Genomic DNA, 24,257 nt, shown 5'->3' on the forward strand with positions numbered 1-24,257 from the left:
TAATATTATTTACTCCTAAACCTATTTTTTGCCCAATCCAAGATGTTCTTGAAAAATCTCACAGCAGTTATTGATTGACTAGTTTGACTGATAACGTTACTAACTCTGGTTTTAAGTAAATTAATAGTTTCACTTTTTATTTTTTTATGATGTAGTATTTGTAAGTCAATAATTGGGAAAACACAGTTTTGCATCATGTACACACATATATATATATAATGGTGAACTCGTAGAAAGAATCAAATGATTGAATTTAATTTTTAATCTGAAAATCTTGATTGCTTTGAGAAGAATTAATGATATTCTATCAACCTTAATTTTATGAAACTAGGAATTTCGAGTTTATGGAACAGCCCACGGTATGAGGCTGGGCAATAACTCAGTATTAAATCCAAATTTAATGTACATTTTACAGTTGAATAAACTGATGCCTAGAAAGAAGTTACTTGCTTAAAGTTACAAAGACAATGATAGTTTACACAGATAATAAGTTGAATTTTAAAGGGTACTCTTCCTTTAAATTCAGTGTTTTCACTGATCCATATTGGTTCGGTTGTCCTTTGTACTACTTTCCACTGGGATATAGGGTACTCTCAGTTCAATAAACACTTAAGTGCCTGTGAGCCAGAGTACTCATATGTCATTCTTTCCCGGCGCTAGGGAAGCATTTTGTGTATCATCACTATGATGTGCCAGGCTTGGTACACAAAGATGACCTTTCTGACCCTCATCAACAGGGTATCCGTGCTGGCTCATCTGAGCTCCCTGGTGCCCCGCAGAAAGCTCGGGTGGGCGGCGGCTGGGGTCAGAGGCCTAGAGTGTGCTCCGGGAACAGAGAGAACTCCCCCGGAGGTCAGCGTGGCTCAGCCCCGACCTTGGCTTCCTTGGCACAGGACTAGCCAACTCTGACCCACAGTGATAACACTGACTCAATATTTCCCATTTCTCTCTGTAAGGGTAAAAGTTCATGTTCCATCAGCTGGCTATCTAATGTGATAAAATGCACACCAGTCCCTTCTGGAGTAAGTGTTAATGGCTAGCTGACGGGAGCCTGATTCAGCTTTGGAAGGGAAAAAAACCCCGCTGCCATTTATTTGATGCTATTTTTTTCCCAATTCATTGCTTAAAGCAGACTGGATTGAATTCATGTTCAGGACCCTGGGTGGGACCCAGTGTGTGTGCTCCACAGTGGGGGGGGGGCTCAATCCTCCCATCAGAGGGAATCTCTCCGCTGGATCTGGTTTTTTTTCCTGCTCACACGTCCCACCCCTATTGTAAGATAGAATCACTTCTCTTTTTTTTCCTGAGGCTGGGGGTAAGTGACTTGCCCAGGGTCACCCAGCTAGGAAGTGTTCAGTGTCTGAGACCAGATTTGAACTAGGGTCCTCCTGACTTCAGGGCTGGTGAAGATAGAATCTTTTCTGGAAGGGACTGGAGAGAGCTAGAGTGAAAGAATGAGTGAAGAGAAGAGCAGGAGAAGGCAAAAGTGACTGGCCACGGCCTGCCTGGAAACAATGCACAGAGACAGCGCCTAAAGAGAAGCTCGGACCCCAAGCGGAGGCTGCCCCGGTGCTGCAGGGAGGCCTTTCTGATGCCCCGCCGAGTGTGGGGTCTGACTGAGTGCAGGGCCTGGCGCCCGGCGGAGTGTGGGGGCCTGACGCCCGCTGAGTGGCGCCCGCTGAGTGCGGGGTCTGACGCCCGCTGAGTGGCACCCGCTGAGTGCAAGGCGTGGCGCCCGCTGAGTGCGGGGTCTGACTGAGTGCAAGGCCTGGCGCCTGGAGGAGTGTGGGGTCTGACGCCCGCTGAGTGGCGCCCGCTGAGTGCGGGGGCCTGACGGCCGCTGAGTGCAGGACCTGACACCCGCTGAGTGGCACCCGCTGAGTGCGGGGCGTGGCGCCCGGTGGAGTGCGGGGCCTGACGCCCGCTGAGTGGCACCCGCTGAGTGCGGGGCGTGGCGCCCAGCCGAGTGCGGGGTCTGACGGCCGCAGGGGGGGGGGGGGTGGCCAGAGCTCTGTCTGGCACGAGGCAGGTACTCAGGGTCGTTTATGTGGCCACATAAAGATATTTGTATGTATGGGCTGCCTGCTATCTAGGGGAGGGGGTGGAGGGAAGGAGGGGAAAAATTCTGAACAGAAGGAGTACAAGGGATAATGTTGTAAAAAATTACCCATGCATGTGCACTGTCAAAAAATGTTATAATTATAAAATTAATTAAAAAAAAAAAAGAAAAGAAAAAGAAAAGACCTCCTGCCTCTGCCCTCACAATGACTTCTTGCCAGCGAGGCCCGGCTTTTTCCCGCTTGCCCCGCCCTTGTTTCCTGCTCCTCGCCTTTATTCTGTTGTTCTGTCCTTCTTTCTCCCAGGGGACTGACCCAGACTGGGGGGTGCCATTAGGCGGGGAGGGCAACGAAGGCCCCAGGGCTCCGGAGCACCCGGTCCGGCGGGAGGCCTTTCTAAGCTGCGGAGTCCTGAGCAGGATCGGGGTGTAGGGCCGCACTCCGGGACCCACCATGACCACGGGCCTGGGGCAGACAGGAGGACGCAGGAGCCCCTGCCTGGGGCCCGCCCCCGGTCTGTACCGCGGACTTGGCCCCATAAAAGCTGGGGGGCCCTCGCTTTCTCTGACGCGCTTCCTCCCCGCGGGAGGAGGCGGAGTAGGGCACACTGGCTCTGGCCAGCCTGCGGCGGACAGCCGGCTCCTTCGCCCCACCGGCCTCCTCTGGCTCTGCCGTGGGCAGCTTTCACCCCCTAAGCACCGGAGGACAGAATCACGAGGGTCCGTTGGGAGAGGGCCGCACGTGCTCTCCCATTCTGGAGGCGAACACACCGAGGCCGGGAGAGGCCCGAGGCTCGGCCTCGGCCTTGGCCGCCACTTTCCCGGGCCCGGGGAGCCCCGCAGCCTGGCAGGACGCGGTCAGGGCCCGCCCCAGACCTTCGCCGAGCGCCTTTGGCCCGGGGCGCCCAGAGCCGGCGCTTCCTGGAGCAGCGGTGTTCGCCCGGCGCGCTACAAGCCCGCTACAAGCCGGGGATGTTGTGCTTGGCACGGCCCGGGAGGAGGGAGTCCGAGCAGCGGGGAGGGGGGGCGGGGCTGGGAGATGCCCGGGTGGGGGGCAGAAAGTGCCCATCACCCCGGGGGAACACTGAGCACGTAGGGTAAAAGGCCAGGGTGGGCCCAGCAGCGGTGAGCAGCCTGCGGGGAGCCGAGTGGGAGCAGAGCCAGGCCCGTGCGGGACTGAGGGCGTGCAGGGGCTGAGAGACGTGCAGGGCCCGGGAACTGGCGCACGCAGTAGTAGCAACAGCAGCCCGGCCGCGAAGCGCGCGCCTCGGTCACGTGCGCAGCGCCGGGCCCCTCCCCCCCGCCTGCTTCCTCCTCCATCCCCCTCTCCCCGACCCGCATGGCGGCCTCCCCCCGAAGGGGGCGCGCGCCTGACGGCACGGCGCCGGCGCATGCGCGCGCAGGGGAGGGGCGGGCGGCGCGCGGCCGCCTCTGCCCGGCGGTGAGGGAGTCTATGGAGAGGCGGCGGCGGCGGCGGCTGAGGAGGCGGCGGCCGAGGCCATGGCTCCCTTCCCCGAAGAGGTGGACGTGTTCACCGCGCCGCACTGGCGGATGAAGCAGCTCGTGGGGCTCTACTGCGACAAGGTAACGGCGAGCCCGGAACCTCCTCCGCTCGACTCCGGGGGCGGGCGGCGACGCGGCGGCCGAGGCGGCCCCGGAGGCCTGCGCGGAGCCCCCGCCGATTCCGGCCTAAGCCTGCTACGACCCCCCCGGGCTCCGGGGCCCTACGAGGGAAGCCTCCCTGGGGCAAGCTAGAGGCCCGGAGCCGCGGGGGAGGGGCGCCCTCCGAGCCCCTCCCCCATCGGAACCCCGCTCTCCGACCCCTCCCGCTCTCAACCCCGCTCTGACCCCTTCGCCATCCGATCCCCGCTCTCTGCCTCCCTCCCCAATCAGAACTCCGCTCTCGGACTCTCCGCTCCGTGAACCCCGTCCTGATCCCCTCCCCCGTCGGGACCCCGCTCTCCGACCCCTCCCCTATCCGGACCCCGCTCTCTGCCTCCTTCCCCAAGCTGAATCTCGCTCTGACCCCCTCCCTGTTGAAAGCTCGCTCTCTGACCTTTTTCCCATCTGACCCCCACTCTCTGACTCCCCTGTCGGAATCTGCTCTCTGACCCCTCCCCTCTCTCCCCATTTACCCTCCTCAGCCTTCCCATGCCCTTCCCCATGGCCCCCCTCATGCTCCCCTTCCTCCCACCCTCTCCATTTTACCTCCTTTTCCATTCCCCCCCCGCCCCGTCCCCCACTGACCCTCCTCTCACCATCCCCCCTCCGGTCTCCCCCGTTCACCCCGTCCTCCGCCTCCCGGTTCAGTTGGGTCTCCTCTACGGACTTCTCTCCCCTCCTCCCCGGTAAATGTAGAATGTGTTTGTTCTCGGAGGGCCGAGCTGGGCTGAATCCGTGCTGGGTTCCCGGAGCGCTCCCAGTGCCCGAAGGGGGGTCCGCGCACGCCCCTCTGCAGCCCCCCGCTCTGAAGGAACCCTCCTCAGGGACTTGGAAACATTTCTCCCCGCTCCGTGCTCGGGAGTGAAAACAGCCCCTCCCCTGGGAGATCTCCGCCCGGTCCCTGGGCCGGGCGCCTCAGTTTCCTCTGCTGTCCCAGCCCAGAAATCCTCCTCTGCCTGTTACTGAGCCCCTGCCGCCTCCTAGTCATCCGGGGCTGGCCCTTCTGGCTGCGAATTGATCTCGAACTTAATCTGGAGGATGGGCATGTGAGGTACTGATTCGTGGCCCTGAAATGCTCACATTTTAGAGGCTGCTGGCCCTGAAAAACAGAAAAGATTGAGTGTGTGTGAGAGTATGTGTGATTGTGTGTGTGAGTGTGTGAATGTGTGTGAGTGTGTGTGTGAGAGTGTGTGTGATTGTGTGTGTGTGTGAGTGTGTGTATGAGTGTGTGTGTGAGAGTATGTGTGATTGTGTGTTTGTGTGAGTGAGTGTGATTGTGTGTTTGTGTGAGTGTGTGTGAGTATGTGTGAGTGTGTGTATGTGTATGTGTGAGTGAGAGTATGTGTGATTGTGTGTGAGTGTATGTGTGAGTGTGAGAGTGTGTGAGTGTGTGTATGTGTGAGAGTGTGAGTGTGTGTATGTGTGTGAGTGTGTTTGTCTGTATGTGAGAGTTTGTGAGTGTGAGTGTGTGTGTATATGTGTGAGAGTGTGTGTGAGTTTACCTGGAGGACGGTACCGGGATTGTTCATGGAAAACCTCACTGATGGATGCCGAGGTTTTAATTGTTCTATCAAGTTGTTTATGATAGTGATCAAATAGCTTAGTACCGGGAACAGCACCGCCCATTGTTAAATTTGTGTCTCTTTCAAAAGTGACTTGCGCATATGGAGAGATGGTGGCCAGAATGAAGAGTCCTGGTCTGAATCCCCTTTTACTTTCTAGCCAAGTGACCCTAGGTTAGTCACTTAAACTTGAAGGGTTTCAGTTTCTTCATCTGTAAAGTAACAGGCTTGGATTAGGTGACCTCTAAGGTCATTTCCAGCTCTAAATTCAACCGTGTTATGAAATGGCCATAGATAGAAAAAGCCTGAGAGGGAAAAGCATGTGACTTGAACTGTAGACGGAGCTGGATCTTATGGAAGGGAATAGTTGTTGTTTATTAGTAACTGTTTAAAAACCAACTTTCACAGGGTGTAATCTCTACCCCATTGTGGCTTCAGATAAAGAAAGAGACCAAATGCTAATGGATGGGAGAATCTGGGTTGTGAAATCCGTGGCTGGTCTGCCATTTTGCAATGGAAATGCTTTTTTTTTTCCCAGTGAATTAGAAATTATAAAAAAATTCTGGCGCCCCTGAAATGATTTGAAAATTGAGGGAAAAAAGTTTACGGCTAGTCCCATAAATATTTTAAGTTACATACTTGCCATTTTACTCATAAATTTGTTTAGAAAAAATGTCTTCCTTTTGGGCAGAATGTTAACTTTGAGCTTTACTCTAACAATTGTCTGCGATGATCAAGTGTTGATGGAGTAGCTTCCAAATGAGTGCTTTTATTTATACAGACATTTTATAATAATGAAGTTATCCCCATTCTCCATAGACAACCATGGACTGACTAGTCAGTAAATGTGGGGCCTACTGTGTGCCTGGCCCTCTACATTCTAAGCCCTCGAAATAGTGGCAGAGTTGTCCTGCACCTTCTGTTCCCATCCCTCAGTTTCTATGAAGACACAGGTTTTAATGAGCATGTGGAAATCTTGAACCTTTTGGTTGTTGGAAAAGGATTGGATTCGGCCTGCGTAATAAATAGCCTTTTGAGTTCCTCCAGGGATTAAAAATTGTATCACAGCCTTCAGATCCTAAGTGGGGACCTTCTCCAGTTAATGTTTCAAGCATTAGATAGAAAAATAGTTATTCTTATTTAGATAACATCCGAATTTCGGAGGCATCGTCTCACTCATATTGGCCACTTATACCAGGACAAAATACCTACCAGTACCTTTTTTTTTTTTTTTTTTTTTTTTTACAAACTTTGCAACTTAACACGCTGCTGAGGAAAATCACTCTTGCAACAAAAATGACAGAAACTAATGGTTACCTGGAACACTGAAGGAGACTGTGCTTGCCCAGGGTGACCCAGCCAGGACAAATCAGAGGCTGAACTTGAACCCAGGCCTTCCTAGTCACCTTAACCTCTCATACACATTTTAAAGAAAAGGCTACAAAGTATGTGTTTCCATTACAAATTATTTGGATGGAGCACTGAGTAACTATAGAGTCAATTTCTAATTCACTATTAGTTAGAAATAGACAAATAATTTAAAGCTGTTAAAGCAAGTGGGCATCTTGCTGGCACATTAGATAGAACATGACTTAGTCATGAAAATCTGTGTTCATGCTTGCTGTTTAACCTGGGCAGCTCACTTAATCTTCGTCATCCTCAGTTTCCCTGTATGTAAAATGGGGGGAATAATGTCAGCTTCTCTGGTTTGTTGTGAGGAGGAAATGAAGTAATAATTGTAAAGTATTTTAGCGCAGAGTAGATGCCATGTAAATGTTAGCTATTAAGTCTTGCAACAGTCTTAAGTTAGAGTTTGGTAGTGTCCAGGACATTTCCTTTTATTTCCCAACTGTTTAAACTTTTCCAAAGGACTTTCACACTTGTTAAACCAACATTAACTCTGATACAGATAGGGCAGTTTATTTCTCTCTTGCTGATGGGGAAGTAAATACTGAATAGCTTGCCCATGGTCAACACAGGCAGTTAGCAAAGAATCACAGCAAGAATCCAAATCTCTTAAACCTCTACTGTCTATTACTTGAAATCATTAAATTTCATTTTTTTAAAGTGTGAATGCTTCACAAGAATTGATCAGTGTTCCTTTCCACTATGATAGGTTATAACTTGGCGATACTTTGTCTTCTGAGTTTTTATGACTGAAAACATTTCATCACTTGGTGACAGTCTTAATTGTGATGATCCTATCTAAACTTAGACAGATATACGGACAGCAGAGTGGGATAGTCTATCCCCGGACCTGTAAATTAAAGCTGTTCTGGTTTGGCAGGACCTTTCTGAGTGAGTTCTACAGAACTCAGGACTACCATCATACACTAAGATGCTTTGAAGTAGGACTTTTAATGGGACATATTTTTCTAGTAGGTAGTTAAAGACTTTTCAATAGTTCCTACCTTTTACTCAGTTTAAGTGAATTGGTGAGGATTTATAGTATATTTGGAATCCTGGTATATTCCTCCTCAGCCTTTTTTTTTTTTCTTTTTCTTTTTTTTTCCTTAAACCTATTCAGGATCTACTTAATTGGGGGAAAGGGAAAGAGGGTGATAATGGTCTTATATAAGATGAGGCTATTTTATTTAGTTTACTAGAATGTTTCTAAAATACATAAATTTGTCTATTTGATATATTAGTTACAGGATTATAAATGTCTTTTTCAAATAACAAACATTAAAGTTTGTTTGGTGGTAGAAACAGATCTCAACAGGGACTCTAATTGCAGGGATTTTATTTTACATTTATTTAATTAGAGGAAGTGAAGGTATATCTGTAGTAGTTAGCTTTGATATAAAGGACAATGTATGTGGAAAAGAAAAATTCAGTGTGAATGGATAATAGCTCTGATTTAGGTTTTTCTCCTCCCCCCCCCCTTTTTTTTTTTTTTTTTTCTTTTTTCTTTTTTCTTTTGTTTTTGGTGAGGCAGTTGGGATTAAATGACTTGACCAGGATCACACAGCCAGGAAGTACTGGATTTAACTCAAATGCTATTGATGCTTATCCACTGCACCATATAGTTTCCCCCATGATAAAGTTTCTTTCCAAAAATCCTCTTGTAAAGCAGTGTTTGTCAGGACTTTTTATTCATTCATTCACTTTTGTGAAACCTTGTATTCCAATTTTTTTTTCCCCTCTTCTTCCTCTTCCCTCTCCCCAAGATAGCAGGCAATCTGATACAGGTTAAACATGTGTTGTTCTAAATATATTTACACATTTATCATGCTGCACAGTAAAGATCAGATCAATAAGGAGAAAAAAATAAAAACAAATGACAACAACAAAAAAGGTGAAAATACTATGCTTTAATCCACATTCAATCTCCATAGTTCTCTCTCTGGATGGCACTTTCCATTGCAAGTCTTATCGGAATGCCCTTGAATCAGCTCATTGTTTTAAAAAGTCTATTACACAGCTGATCATCACATAATCTTGTTACTGTGTATAATGTTCTGTTAGTTCTGCTCACTTCCCCTAAGCATCAGTTTATGTAAGTTTTCCCATGCTTTTCTGAAATCATCCTGCTGGTCATTTCTGAAAGAACAATAATATTCCATTACATTCATAAACTATAATTTATTCAGCCATTCCCCAACCCATGGGCATCCACTCAGTTTCCAGTTCCTTGCCACACAAAAAGGGATGCTACAAATACATGTGATTCTTTCCCCTCTTATGATCTTTATATCAGCTGGTCAGGTCTTTAACATGTATACAACTGCAAATTTTTTCTCTCTCAATCTTTTTTTTTTTTTTTAAATATAGAAGCATTGCCTTTTTTGTGTAAAATCTTTTTAGTATAGCCAAAGCCATTCAAAATCTCAAGTTATTTTTCCCATTTGTTTAAGAAAAAGTTCATCACTTTCATTTTTGAGACATCTTTTTCTCCTGGCTTTTTTTTTTTTTTTTTTTTTCCTGAGGTGGGGATTAAGTGACTTGCCCAGGGTCACACAGCTAGGAAATGTTAAGTGTCTGAGACCAGATTTAAACTTGCATCCTCCTGAATTCAAGGCTGGTGCTCTATCCACTGCGCCACCTAGCTGCCCCCTTCTCCTGGCTTTTAAAAAATGATAAATTATTTGCATTGATTTAATTAGTGTTTATTATAGTGGTATGGAGTGTTTATGTGTGAGCTATACCTCTAAACCCATTTTTCATCTCATATCAGTTTATTATATTTTATGTCATTTTCACATTACACACTAGTTTTACTGAGAGTCCTTTTTAGTCATAGATTTTATCATATGCTAACCTGTGAAATCCTACTTCTGGGTTCTCTTCTGTTGTATTGATTTTTTTCCCATACCATATAATTTCATAATTGTTGCTTTATATTAAATATGGAAATCTGATAAGACAAGTCTTCTGTCACTTTACTTTTTATATTCTTGCCTCTAGAATTTTGTTGTGACTTTAGTCACATAAAGTAAACTTTTGATAGTGTGGTTGGTATTTTATTCTGCAAATTATTTTGGAAAGAATTTAGACCTATTGATTTATTTGTTTTATCTAAGTAAAGGAGATCCTATATTTTTCAGTTCCTTTAATTCTCCCAAAATTTTTTTGAAGTTGTCTTGCTATGTCAGTGTCTGTACTTTATTATAGTATAAAAGATAACTTTGTTTCTTGATTTTTGCTCCTGGTATATCAAATTGGAGATTATTCCTGTTTGATATTTTGCAATTTTAAAACTAAAAACATTTATTATCTCAATTCATCCATCTCTTTTTCTCCCCACTTTTCTCCTTAGAGATCTCTTCTGTTCCCTTGTGCTCAATTATCAGCTCTGTACAGATAACTCTTTAATAATTCTTTATAGGTAACCCCATTCTCCCCTGAGCTATAGTCCTGCATCTCCAATTGTTAGCTGGTCTCGGATACTTTGATATCTATAGGCACCTCAAAACTCAGAACATCAAAGTCTGAACTCTTTAATTGGTGTTTCTCAGCCTTGAAGACCTGTTCCTTTGACCTAGTTTCTTTTGTTCTTTTGATTGTGTTGTTATTTTCACAATTAAACAGGCTTGAAACCTTATTCTTGATACCTTTACTCTCTTGACCTGATGTTACAATGACCTTCGAAGTCCTATTAAATAGACTTCCATAATAGTTCTTCTATTCATACTGTCACCACACCTGGTCTCTTGTCTACATTGGGCCATCAACCTCTTTCCCAGTCTTTTTACCTCAGGTTTCTCCTCTTCCCAGTCTTTCTTTAATGTAGCAGCCAAAATAATGTACAAATCTTCTGTTTCTCCTTTGTTCAAATGTAATTGGCTTTCTGCTGCTTATGGGATAAAATAGATACAGGGAATCTAGAAATCTGTGAGAGTGAAAGCATCTATTAAGTCTGCTACTTAAGGTGAATTAGATGGCAGATACATTGAATTTTGAAGGGAACTAGGAATTCCAAGAAATGGAAATCATGAAGAAAGGCATTCCAAGCATGGAAGAACAATCCTATCCAAAGGCACAGTTCAAGGAAATATAATATCATTTATGAGGAATGTATGTAGGCCATTTTGGCTGGAATATAGAGTGTATGAAGGGAAAAAATTTAGAAAAAGATAGACTTGAAGTCAAATTGTAAAGGGCTTTAAATGTTCAACCAGGAGTTTATTTTATTTTAAATATAATACAGGAAAAAAAATTTAAAATAGGAAGTCACCAAAGGTACTTGAGTAGGGAGGTAACTTTTTAAGACTGGTGCTTTTAGAAATATCAATTTAGCTATCCCCATCCACAGAAAGATCTAATGGAGTCTGAAGGCAGATGGAAACATACAATTTTCACTTTCTTTACTTTTTTTCCCCCTTAGTTTTTTCCTTTTGATTTATTGTGGAGAAAGAGATTGTTGTGAAATTTTTTTATATATAAAATATATATCTCAATATTTTTAAAAAATTTCAATCCAAATGATAGCTGTCCAGGCCTTTAGTTATGTCACATAACAGTATATTTAAGAAATTAAATACATTCAGTTTTATAGCTTTTTGCATTGAAGTAAATTAAATTCCAACATCACCTGACAAAACATGTTATAATTTATCATCTAAAGTACTTTTAAAGTTGTAGTGTATGAATAATCTCCAAGCTGTTAATGTTAACGGACTTGTAAATTGGCCTGTTCCACTGGGGCAGATCCTTCACCTCTGGGTTTAGAGCTGGAAGGGATTCTTTTGGTCATGTAACCAAGCCCTTTAATTTTACAAATGAAGAAACTCTAGCACAGAGATAACAATGTTATCACAGTCGTGTTGTAGCATAGGAGTTGAAAATTAAGGTCTTTTGGCTCCCCAGAGCTAGGCCTTTTTCCCATTGTACTGCTATCTCTATTTTCTTATTTGCATTTTTGTGGAAATGAAAAATCAGAGATCAAAAAAGAGAACTGTGATTGTTGTTGTTGTTGTTGTTTAATTGTCATTTGTTTTTAAGTAGAGTGGGGTCCTGAGGAGAGAGCCTTACTGAGTCAGAGCATTTTGAGGGAAAAGGGAAGGTTGTGCTTTCTTATTTTGTATCTCCAGCACCTAGCATTGTACCTGGAATGTGCTTATTGAGTCTCAGAGGATAATAGAAGTCATTCTCTAACCTCCAAAGATTAGTTGTCATTTTCCCAAGGTTATTCAGAAAAAAGTGGTAGAACTAGCATACAAGTTCCTTCATAGATCTAAATCTCCACTAACTCCAAGGCTTGAATTCTGTCCACTGTGCCACTAAAGGGTTATTCAGTACTTTTCATCTTTTTGGGGGAGGAGGAATTACTATTATTCTCATTATTAAAAATATGGCATGGTCAACTTAGTCTTCTTTTTAAGTGGATTACATTTTACTAATTGAAAATATATTTTTTTTTTTTTTTTTTTTTTTTTTTGCCATTTTCCCCCTTCCCAAGCACTTTGATCATGATCAAATAAAAATATTGTTTTTTAGTGAGGAAAAAAATACATATGCTAAGTGTATTAGTTTTTAGATTTACCTTTTAAATATGATGTCCTGTGAGATATAGACAAGGCTTCTGTAAAACAGTGTAAAACAAGGCTGGACATTTTCACTATTAAAGTTTTCAGAAGACTTAAATCCAATTTTTTTTTTAACCAAAGATTATTTTAAATGGAAAAAATAATAGAATCTTTGGTTCATAAAAAGCTACTAACTCATATTTTTTTAGTCAATACTTGTTTACTTGTATATACTCATAAAATTTGGCATAAGAAAGATGCTTATGATCAACTTTCCCTCTTCCCCCTCCCCCAGGCAATTGGGATTAAATGACTTGCCCAGGGTCACACAGCTAGGAAGTGTTAAGTGTCTGAGATCAGATTTGAACTCAGGTCCTCCTGACTTCAGGGCTGGTGCTCTCTCTACTCACTGTGCCATCTAACTGCCCTTCTGGGTTTTGTTTTGTTTTTTTTTTTGTTTTTTTTCCCTTCCCTTTATTTTTTAGGGTGAACTGTCATTATATTGAAATTATAATTGAAAAGAAGTATGAAGACAGATCAGACCATAAGTGATGAAAAGTACAAAGCACTGTTAGAAAGTATAGTTTTATTTAACTATGAGCATTTTTATTGTAGTTGTGCTAATCAGAAAATAAATTCAATTCAGAAGACATTTAATTATCTAATGTGTTCACTACGTTTATTAGGCAACATGACTTCTCTTTTCCCTATCCCCACTTAATTATTGGCCTTGGGAATTGATATATAACGAGGAGAGAATAGTCTTAAGGTTTATAGAGTTTCTGAATATTCTAATTTTCTTTGGCTACTATAATCTGATTTTGAAGTGAATTCTTCAGGCATTTTACATTTGTCATTTAATTGAAGTGATTTAAAAACCTGAGATCAAGTAACAGTCATTGCTGCTTTTGGCCATTTAAATTTCTGAAAGTGATCTTTTCTTGTTCTTTAGATTAAATGCTCTCCTACAATCATTATTTTCTCAACAGTATTTTATTTTTTTAAATACCTTAAGATTTTGCCTTCCAAATTTTTTTTCCCTCCCTCCCTCATCTTCCACAAGATAGCAAACAATCTGATATAGGTTAAACATGTATAATCCTTCTAAATGTATTTCCATATTTGTCATGCTGTGCAAGAAAAATCAGACTAAAAGTGGGGAAAAAAAACATGAGAAAGAAAAAGCAAACAAAAAGATGAAAATATGTTTGATCCACATTGTTTTCATATTTCATATTTTTTCATGTGGATGGCATTTTCCTTCCCAAGTCTATTGAAACTGTCTATTGAAACATTGCTGAGAAGAGCTAAGTCTATCATAGTTGCTCATCACATAATCTTGCTGTTTCTGTATGCGATATTCTCCTAAGCCCATTGTTTTTCCTACTCTTATTAATATTCTAATTTCTATAGTCTGTACAATATTTATCTTGGTTGCTTGATTAGTATCCCTAATACTTATTAAATTATCATAGAAGAGAATAGAAAGACATTCTTAAACAATTTTGCTTAACATTTAATATGTTTTGTTTTTGAAAGAAATGCTTTGATACCTTATAGCAAACTTAATTTTGTGTAGGGACTTTTGCTGATTAATAGTTATAACATTTTAGAGGGGATTTATAATATAATCTCTCATCCTTGGAAAGATCTGGACAAAGCTACTTTACCCAACTGTTTGCAAAACAGCTTCATAGACTTCTTAATGTTATCCCAAATAATATATGTGTTTTTGGGTTTTTTTCATCTTTTCCTTAACCTAATCCTGTTACCTCCTTAATGTAGAGGAAATCATGTAACTTTTTCTAAATTCCTGAGACTAACCAAGTTTTTTCTTTTTTATGTTTGGCTCTCAAACCTCCCAGGACTGTTTCTCAGCTTGATAATTTTATTCTTGAGGTATTCATTGTCCCCTTGTATGCTTAAAGTAATGATTTAGGATTTTAAAACAGATTTTTTGATTCCAGAGCTCTTTTCCACTATACTATGCTTACTAATAGTAAATAAAAGCAGAGGCAAATAAACATGACATTAAGTTATGTCAATGGTAAATAAAAAGTCTTCCAACCATTCATTCAAATAGACTAGGTTTATGGTCTTGAAACTTATTGTCTCTTTTTAGTCTTCCACATCATTTATGTTAGAGATGAATTTTTTTTCCCAAGTTGTTTTTTTGGCTGAGTTTGGGGTTAAGTGACTTGCCCAGGGTCACACAGCTAGGAAGTATTAAGTGTTTGAGACCAGATTTGAACTCAGGTCCTCCTGACTTCAGGCCCAGTACTCTGTCTACTGTGCCATCTAGCTGTCCCATGACATGAATCATTTTTATTTATTTATTTATTTGTTTGTTTGTTTGTTTGTTTTTTTGGGGGGGAGGCTGGGGGTAAGTGACTTGCCCAGGGTCACACATCTAGGAAGTGTTAAGTGTCTGAGACCAGATTTGAACTCGGGTCCTCCTGAATTCAAGGCTGGTGCTCTATCCACTGCGCCACCTAGCTGACCCTGAGATGAATCATTTTAGGAAGAGGGATCACACAGCCAGTTGTTGGCAGAGTTTGTATCAGAATTCAGGTATTCTGAATTCTAATGTAGTATTACAGTGACTTGCTGCATTTTCAGAGCCCAAAGTATAAAGGGAAGGGGTTTGCAAATTAGTTAAAATAAATAGAAGAGATTGTAATGTTCTTTGTACATGTTAATTTGAACTGTTTTTATTTTGAACATTTTTATTTTCATTCAGCTTTCTAAAACCAACTTTTCCAACAACAATGATTTCCGTGCTCTTCTGCAATCTTTATATGCTACATTCAAGGAATTCAAAATGCACGAGCAGATTGAGAATGAATACATTATTGGCTTGCTTCAGCAACGCAGCCGGACCATTTATAATGTGCACTCTGACAACAAACTCTCAGAAATGCTTAGCCTCTTTGAGAAAGGGTTAAAGAATGTGAAGGTAAGTTTTAAAATATTAAATTAATATTCTTGTAGTGTTATTTATGTCACTTGCAAAATTTGCCAAAATTTTCTATCAATCAACCTATAAGCATTAACTAGACATGAAGAAGTTTTAAAAATGAAATTTACTCTTAAAGGGTTTGTTTTCCATACCTAGGAAACAACATGTCTGCACCTGTCTCAATACTTATTTTCAAGATAAATACAAACATGAAGAATTATTTTTTGAGTTAAATATGACTTTCTTCATGAACTAAAGTGAATTCTTCCAGATCTTTCTAAAATGCTAAATCTGATAGAAATATAAAAATTTTCAAGTTTGTTTGGGTTAATTCAAAATGTCTTTTTTTTTTTTTCCTTCCTTGAGGCAATTGGGATTAAGTGATTGCCCAGGATCACACAGCTACTAAGTGTTAATTTTCTGAGATCAAATGTGAACTCAGGTCCTCCTGATTTTAGGGCTAGTGTTTTATCTACTATATCACCTAGTTGTCTCCTAAAAATGAATATCTTAAATAACTTTGAACTGCACCATTAAAACTTTAAGAGAACCAAATGCTTCATATATAAGTTTATCAGTTAAAAGGGTTACCTCTCTATTTCTATTTTGTTGTGTGAGTAATAAAATACTGAAATAAAGTGGTGGGTGATACAGGATGTTTTTGAAGGTTGAAATTAAGCTCAAGATTTTTTTCCCTTGGATATATTTTAAAAGTATTGATTACTTTTACATTTGATTCTGATTTATCCCTACTTCCAGTATTAATGGATAGGCCCAAATAGCCCCATCACTGTCTTTGCATATTAATTTTACCAAATGAATTTTGTTTATACTCTTAAAAGAAGTACAAAAAGGTTTGAAATGAATATTGGTCAATATTTTCTCATTATTCATAAGAATTAGAATGTTATGTATAAAAATTACTGGATTTTATTTATTTTTTAAATAGAGGTCCAAATCCTGTGGCAATTTATCTATCTATCCTGCACATATTTTTCTTTTTCCACAATGATAAAATAGACATTACAAAATGAGCTTTTATCATCATAATTCACTTAATAGGGATTATGTTAGGATTACTAAGTGAGAACTCAGGTTGTCTGGAGGGTGACAAGGTGAGAATTCAGGTTTTCTGGACAATTACAAGGTGAGAACTCAGGTTGACTTGATAAGAGGGGGCAAGCTCATTGGCTGGGGTGGTTCTTCCCAGAAGCCCTTGCATTATCCCACGCCCATTCTCTGGGAGAATAAAAGAGAGGACTCTCAGAGAAAGAAGGAGACTCTCTGCATTACATCAGGCCTGACGGGGCTCTCTGCAGGAAGGGAAGTCACTTCTAAGGACAAGAGTTAACAGCAACTGCCTGGAGACAACGGTTCACTACAGGAAGAAGAATCTGTCTTAAAGATTTGAGTAGACACAGCAGATCTCTTCCCAGAGAGCGATCCGGCAGATTCTAGAGACGACAGCTCGTTACAATATAGTCCACTTATTTTTGCACATTTTTTAATCTCTTCTCTGCCTATAGACAAACTCAAATCTAACCAAATCCTTAAAATAAATTAATTAGTTAATTAACCTTACTCTTTGACTATCATATTCTATCCAGCTCTAGTGACATTCCTCTCCCCCACTTCTTCAGCCAGGGTCTTACTTCTCCTGATCAATGCTATCTTAATTTTGATTTGGCTCTGACAGTTCTCAATTTCTTTACTCATGGCACACTTCTTGTAAAAAAATAATTTTGTTAGATTTTTCATACTTTCAGTTATGTCTCTGACCTGACTTATCTTCTCCTGGCACCTCTTAATGACCCTAAGCATCCACAGGATTAGATTTAAGTGAACTTTTGCCATTTTTATCATCTCACTTTCCATTATATTAAGGAAATATATAAATCCCCCCATTTTGGCAACCAGTGCCCGAGTTTCTTCAGCCAAAGTAATTTCCATTGACGATGCACTGCCATTTGTAGAGGTCATCTTTCTCTGAGTTGGAATAGTTCTCATCTACTTCTCTGTCAGTGAAGAGAAGCCACTTAAGATTTTCCTGTTGCATTTCTATATCCTGAGTTAAGTCCTTTAATTCTTTTAATTAATGAATTAATTAAAACAACCTGACAACCTGAGTTCTCACTTAGTAATCCTAACAGGATTATACTAGGTATTTTTGTAAAAATTATGAGATTGTGTTGTGTTTATCCTTTAGATAGCAAATGATGGCATTTAGATTTTTTTGTTGTTAATTTTGATGAAAAGTGCAACATATTAAATTCCTGATAGATTTGTCCTAGTATAACAAGCTTTATAAAGTTGTGAGGAAAGTGCTCTGTAAGCCCTATTGCTATATAGAAGTGAGTTATGGGGCATGTTTATGTGCTAAATTTCTAGATTGGGGTAAACAAGAGTGTCTACCATCTATTTTCAAAGTAAAAGCTTTTAATTCAGGTTTTTATCACTTCACATATTCATATGTGATTTTTATATTTTATGAAGTATTGTATAAAAAAGAGTTTGTGAAGGGAGTGTAAGTTGATGACCACGTCCATGGAAAGCTCAGTGTTGGAAAATATTTTAGAGATCAGCTGTGTGGACCTCTGAGATTTTATGATCTACAGTTTGGGGACTCCTGACTTAGAGTCTGTTCCCCCATTGAACAAATGGAAGAAAGGGAAGATACAGAAGATTTGTTAGGGAATCTATGGAGGAAATGTCAGAAAGCCTGAGCTAGTGGCAGAGAGCTGCTATGCCGTGACGCACATGGGAGCCCTAATGCATGCTCTGAAATCTGAGAAGAAGCTTTTTTGGGGGGGAGGGAAGTCAGAGTATGTTTGTGTTTACCACAGAGAATTTTAAGGACAGACATTTTATTCCAAGACTTAATATTCAAGATTAATGTGTGGAGTGGAGGTGTCACACCCATAGCCACAACACTCTTGCCTGTAACCAGAACCAGATTAAAATGTAGTTCTGTTTTAATTGTAATGTGTTAATGTATCCAAAAAAAAAGAAATATATAAACCCCTGTGGTTTTCTAAGTCAATGTAAGATTGACTCAAGGATCCTTATGAACATTTTAGTGGCTTTTGTTTGGAGTTTGACACCACAGGTTTAGAGGACTGAGCTGATAATTGGCCATTCAAGCACCTAGAGCCTTAGGTCCACCCTTATTTAGGCTGTGCTACCCATATCCTTAAGGCATGGTTGACCAAACCGGGTTGCCAAGTTCTAAATAAAGATAGATAGGAATGAGGAAAAAGTAGTGAAAAGGAAATTTGTAGGATGGGAGAAAGCCAGCTTTGGGTCAGGGTCAGGAGCAGGACTAAGGAGGCCCTTGGGGTTGGTGATCTAGGGCCCCTGAAAGGATGCAGGATACTTGGGTTATGAGAAGCAGCTTTTAAAAAGGTTTGGACAAATGCAGGGGAGTGTGAACCTGTTGGAGACCTGGGGCCCTGATGAGGAGAAGACTGAATTTGGAGTTGAAAGCCTTAGATTCAAGCCCAGGTTAGACATTTACTGAGTGATTGTGCCAGTCACACAGAAGTTAAGTGATTGCGTGTACTTAATTTTTCCAAGAAAGCAAAGATACCACTGAGCACATATTATTTTATTATATAGGCTTTCTTGAAATAGAAATTAATTTAGTCTCATTTTGAATCCTCATGTTTTACTGTACGCATTCAGATTTTTTTCTATTTTGTATTTGTTTTAAATTAAAAAATAAAAAGTGTTAGTATTTGTTATTCTGTGATCTTTCATTTATTGTGTTAAGAAAAACAGGATGTTATTATTTTATGTAGTATGTTGATACTGTTTGTATGCATTTAAAAAAATAAGTAATTGAAATGAAATCCTATATATTTTATCCAAGGGCGTTCAGAGTTTTTACCAGATTGCTTAAGGATTGTATAACACACATTAAAAAAATGTCAACCAGCCTTGGTTTACTCAGAACTCTGCTTCTCTATAACATACTTGCTGCTAGTCAAATTAATTTAATTAATTATTATTTTTTTAAGCATTGAAACTTCATTTTGGAAATTAGGTATATTCTTGATGTGCACTTTGTTTTTTGGAGAGCAGATATCAAGGGATTAAGAGAAAGAATAACTGGGGATCCCCTGGATCAGAGTTTTGTAGGGAAAAACCATCTTAAAGGGATGGGAAGTCTTAGGAATAAAATTCTGAAGGTTAAAAAAAGAAAACTTCTGATGAGCAAATAGGGTTTATTGGCATGGACAAGGATCGTAAGTTAAGATAGTAAAAGGATATGTATCGAAATGGAATCCAGGACAAGTATTGTAAGATTAAATGTAAAATAATCCATTTTAATCCATTATCATCCATTAGGTACAGGTACCTAATGAAGAAAAAGTTAGGTTTTGGCCGGGGGGGAAGGTACAGACAACAAAATTGTGGTGGTATTTTTTTTTTTTTTTAAACAAACATATTGGGAGAGAAAGAATCAAAGAAGGAAAGAAAACTTATTTGATATTGTATGGGATGGAATGGAATGATGATAATGCACATTCAAGAGAGGGAATAACTAGTCAGCTCATTCTCATGAGTTGCATCTCATGAAGTATTGGTGATTTTCCAGGCTATATTTATTTATTTCCTTGTATTAAGACACTCTCTCTCCCCCCCCCCCCCAGGTCTAACTATGATCCTCTAATCTTTGTGGAATATCATCACTAGAAGTACTTAATACTGTTTAGCTAGTTATCCAGTAATAACATTTATGACACTGATTCTTTGCAATTAATTGTACTCCTGTGATATTGGCTAGCTTAACATCATATTTTGGTAGTATCAATTCTAATTGTTAGCAAAGGGATGCCTGTAAAATGAAGATAAGTAGGAATTAGCTATTTAAGTTCTTTTATAAAAAATAAAATTTTGAACTTATAAGCAATTAATGATAATTTTAGGTTTTTATAGAGTAAAAGTGCACATAAAATTTAAAAGTCATCATCATATGTTATATCTGTTTTATAGCAGAAGAAAGTGTATTATCTTTAAGGAATTGAGGATTTACTATTTTTAGGGTATTTTTTTTTCTCCTAGGCCTTGATGATGGTATATGTTGTTATAATTTTTTATTTTGTAAGAATTTCACATGAAGTCTAAAACTGCTTCCTGAGATTAGTATGAGATATAAGTAAACACAATATTTCAGTATTTGTAAACTTAGTTTTAAAGTACACGTCCTTTTTTTTTATTTCAGAATGAGTATGAGCAGCTAAATTATGCAAAGCAACTGAAGGAGAGGCTAGAAGCTTTTACAAGAGATTTCCTTCCTCACATGAAAGAAGAAGAGGAAGTGAGTATACATTAATTTTTTCTTGTACATCAGTTTTAAGATGTCATTGCTTGGATAGAGGTGAAATTGGCTTCACACCTTTCTTGTTGAGGAGAAGGCCAAGGAAGCAAGGAAGTCCAATTGTTTGGGATTAATTCCTTTATTAAACAAGCAAGTTTCTTTTATGTGCATACTTACACTCATGCTTTGAGATCCCTCTAAAAGTGAACTTTTAAGATGATCTGTCTGTTTCCATATTAAGTTTAGTGTCAGAATGGTAATTTTGCACTGGTGGTCTTTGAGTTTGCATCAGTGCAGTTTAGTTGAATAAATGTTTATGAATTATTTAATAGCGTCCTATGATAGGCAGTCCTCTTGGACCTTATAAAGGTAAAAAGTATATTTTAAGTATTAGTGAAGTAAGGTAGTAAGTAGGAGTAAAACAGAGGAGTCAGCAAGGATAAGAATGAGAGACATGCAAACAGTAATGCACAGGAGTAGATAAAACATATAATATAAAAAGTAAATATTACCTTTTCTAGCCCTGCATGATTGATACCGACAGCTCTTGTATGTCCCTGCAATGAATATCAAATTGGCCACATTTCTGTGCTTTCTCTTGCTTAACAGAATACTTCTAAATTATTGTGTTTGTCTTAGAGCCAGCATCTCTGACTATACCTTAAGGAATTCCCTCTCATATAGCCTTAGTGAGCGTGAACTGATATTGCCATTGTACTGAAATTCAGGTTGTATTTTATTTACTACAATTTGTGATGAGAATATGGTCCTACTTTTTGCTTGTCTTAGCCCATATGGAAGTATCTATCCTCTCTAGCTGATTACCTCTCTTTAATCCCAAGCGTAACGTTACCCTCTGTTGGCTCATTTTACTCATCTGTAAAATGGGGACAGTTAATAGTACTTATCCCTATTAGCACCACTCACTCCTGTGAATATTGAATAAGATAATATGTATATAAAATGCTTTGCAAAATTTAGAGTCCCTGTATGCCAGCTATTACTAGCATCATTGTTACATTTTTCAAAATATTACAACTTAATATAACTTAGATTGTAAGATAAATCTTACAACTCCAGGATTTTTCTTTTTTCTTTTTTTTATTAATTTTTATAATTATAACATTTTCTTTGACAGTACATATGCATAGGTAAATTTTTTTTTTTTTTTTTTTTACATTATCCCTTGTATTCCCTTCTGTTCCGAATTTTTCCCCTCCTTCCCTCCACTCCCTTCCCTAGATGGCAGGCATTCCTATACATATTAAATATAGTATATCCTAAGTACAATATATATGTGCAGAACCGAATTTTTTTGTTGTTATTGTTGCAAAGGAAGGATTGTATTCAGAAGGTAACTCCAGGATTTTTCCACTGTTCAAAAAAAAAAAATGATCAAAGGGAGACATCATCACAACAAAGTAGATTAAGTTGAGCATTAATATAGTCATTGCCTCTCATTTTGTGAAATAATGTGACATTTTCCCGATTTAAAATCTGTTCCTTGATGATTTGTTAGCCATGTAATTCTTGAAATGGAAGATAACTGGTTTATGGCAATAAAATAGATATTCATTTATGTTTGCAAAGATATTTAATGAATGCTTTTTGATCATATTAATGATGGACTTGTAGGTTGTCCTGTTTCCTTTAGACAGGCCCACATTTAAAATATCTGGTTAAATAAGTGTATAGTTTTAATTAGAATTGTCTGGGAATTAAGTCCTTTTTCATTATTCTTATTCTTTTTATTATGTCATGAGGCATACTAAAAAAGACAAATGAATGACAGTAAAACTTGGTAATGATTAAAAGTTAAAATCTATTTTGAAGCTTACTTAGTTTATAGTTGTCACCTTAATGTATTTCATTTCGCTTTTGCTCATTTTGATTTGTTGTAAGATGAACCAACAACAGATGGCATTTGTAGTAAATTTAATGTCATTTTCTTCTTTTGGGTTTGGTCTAAATAGATGATGATGATGGGGGGGGGGGTATGTGTGTGTGTGTTTGTGTTTTAAAGTTGGGTCAGTATCTTATTTTTTATTAAGGGGATTGTATATATTATTATAATTCTGAATGTTAAGATTTCTCTGAATTTGAGAGAGCTTAAGGAAATTGCCTATATATTTTTAAAATATCTCTTATACATGAAAATTATAACATTTCTTTTGAAATAATTTTTTTGACTTTGTAATAATTTAGGTTTTTCAGCCTATGTTGATGGAATATTTTACCTATGAAGAGCTAAAGGACATTAAAAAGAAAGTGATTGCACAACATTGTTCTCACAAGGACACTGCAGAACTTCTTAGAGGGCTTAGTCTCTGGAATCAAGCTGAAGAGAGACAGAAGTTTTTTAAGTATTCTGTGGATGAAAAATCAGATAAAGGTAAAAAAACTTAACAAAGTTAAAAAGTAATTCACTGTTTACCATTATACTTCAAAAACCACTTCAGCTTTTTAAAGTGGAATGTAGATTTCTTTTTGGTAGGGATTTTAGAAATGAAGTTGTATTTTCATTCAGCACTGAAGTAATTATTTTAAAGTATAAATTTGTTTTAAGCTCCTTATTCTGAACCTTTAATTATATGCTAAGGCATTTTAATCTCATGGGCAAGAGACATAGGTGACCTCTGCTACTTTTTAGATAAATCTAAGAAGTGTAAAATTAAGGGAAATCTCCATATGGCTTTGGGGATATAAATGTGTATTTATTTCCTGGTATCATTATAAAATATATTTTTTTCTTTTTATGTTCCCAGCATACAAAATGTTCACCTACTTGCTTGTTTGTTTTCTTGACAACATAAAGAATATTCATAAATCAGTTCAAGAACTATTCACTGAGTGCTAGATACTTTGCTAGCTGCTGAGGGTACAGATATGGTGAATAATTAAGTCTCTGTTCCCAGAGAGCTCACTGTCTTCTAATAGAGGAGATAACAAGGATCTATAAAGGCATATCTAGACTTGCTCAAACAAATGTACACGTAGGTAGGCACACATGTGTCTGTCTGTACATATAGCTATACAGGTCTTTATGTTCTGTGTATATGTATGGAACACATGTATATACACATACATACAATATCTATCGATAGATGTGTCTTTTCCTCCATATATACTTGGAGAGAATAAATGCAAATGATCAGGAATCCATTCCCAGTTCAGCAACTTATTATAGTTTTTTTATATTTTAGTTTCTTTATTTGCAAAATTAGGAGATTAGACTATATATGTACCTTAATGTATATGTTAATCATTCCTGTGACCCTCCCTTACATTTTATTTTTATTGAGTCGAGTGAATGCACAGAATTTATTTGTATGGGGTTCTTTGAAAAAACAATTATAAATATAAGAATTATTCATGGCTTATATGTAAGATAGACATATATATATATATATAATATATATGTATATGTAAAGAACTATGAATGTTACCTTTAACTCTTACCTGCCAGTCTGTTACTTACTAATCTTTTATAGAGTATTTGTAGAAAACCTCTTATTCTTCCAAGATAGAAGATTTAGATATAAAAATGCTATTGAAGTATTCTGAGTGATGTTTGATGAAATTTGTTTCCTTTGCTGTCTTTTTTATTAAATGAAAAATTTAGGAACTTTATAATTTGAAATAAAAATGTGTAGGTTATCATTAAATCCATAAAACTTCTTCACTGGCATTCTTCACTGAGAAACCCAGGCTTATGCTGGTTGTGTCATGT

The 24,257-nt window shown here is 39.0% G+C and overlaps 1 protein-coding gene across 2 annotated transcripts in view; it reads left to right on the forward strand.

The window, feature by feature from the left end:
- The first annotated feature begins 3,440 nt into the window (after nucleotides 1-3,440).
- FBXL5 (F-box and leucine rich repeat protein 5) overlaps nucleotides 3,441-24,257 on the forward strand; it is a 48,078-nt gene continuing 27,261 nt past the window's right edge. For both annotated transcript variants that reach the window (XM_074276195.1, XM_074276196.1), the window contains exons 1-4: nucleotides 3,441-3,640; nucleotides 14,989-15,204; nucleotides 20,432-20,527; nucleotides 22,733-22,919. In XM_074276195.1, the coding sequence (XP_074132296.1) occupies nucleotides 3,557-3,640; nucleotides 14,989-15,204; nucleotides 20,432-20,527; nucleotides 22,733-22,919 (583 nt within the window). In that variant the 5' untranslated portion in view covers nucleotides 3,441-3,556. The remainder of the gene's footprint in view (nucleotides 3,641-14,988; nucleotides 15,205-20,431; nucleotides 20,528-22,732; nucleotides 22,920-24,257) is intronic.

The sequence above is a fragment of the Sminthopsis crassicaudata genome, chromosome 6 (assembly GCF_048593235.1).
Source record: "Sminthopsis crassicaudata isolate SCR6 chromosome 6, ASM4859323v1, whole genome shotgun sequence".
Taxonomy (NCBI): domain Eukaryota; kingdom Metazoa; phylum Chordata; class Mammalia; order Dasyuromorphia; family Dasyuridae; genus Sminthopsis; species Sminthopsis crassicaudata.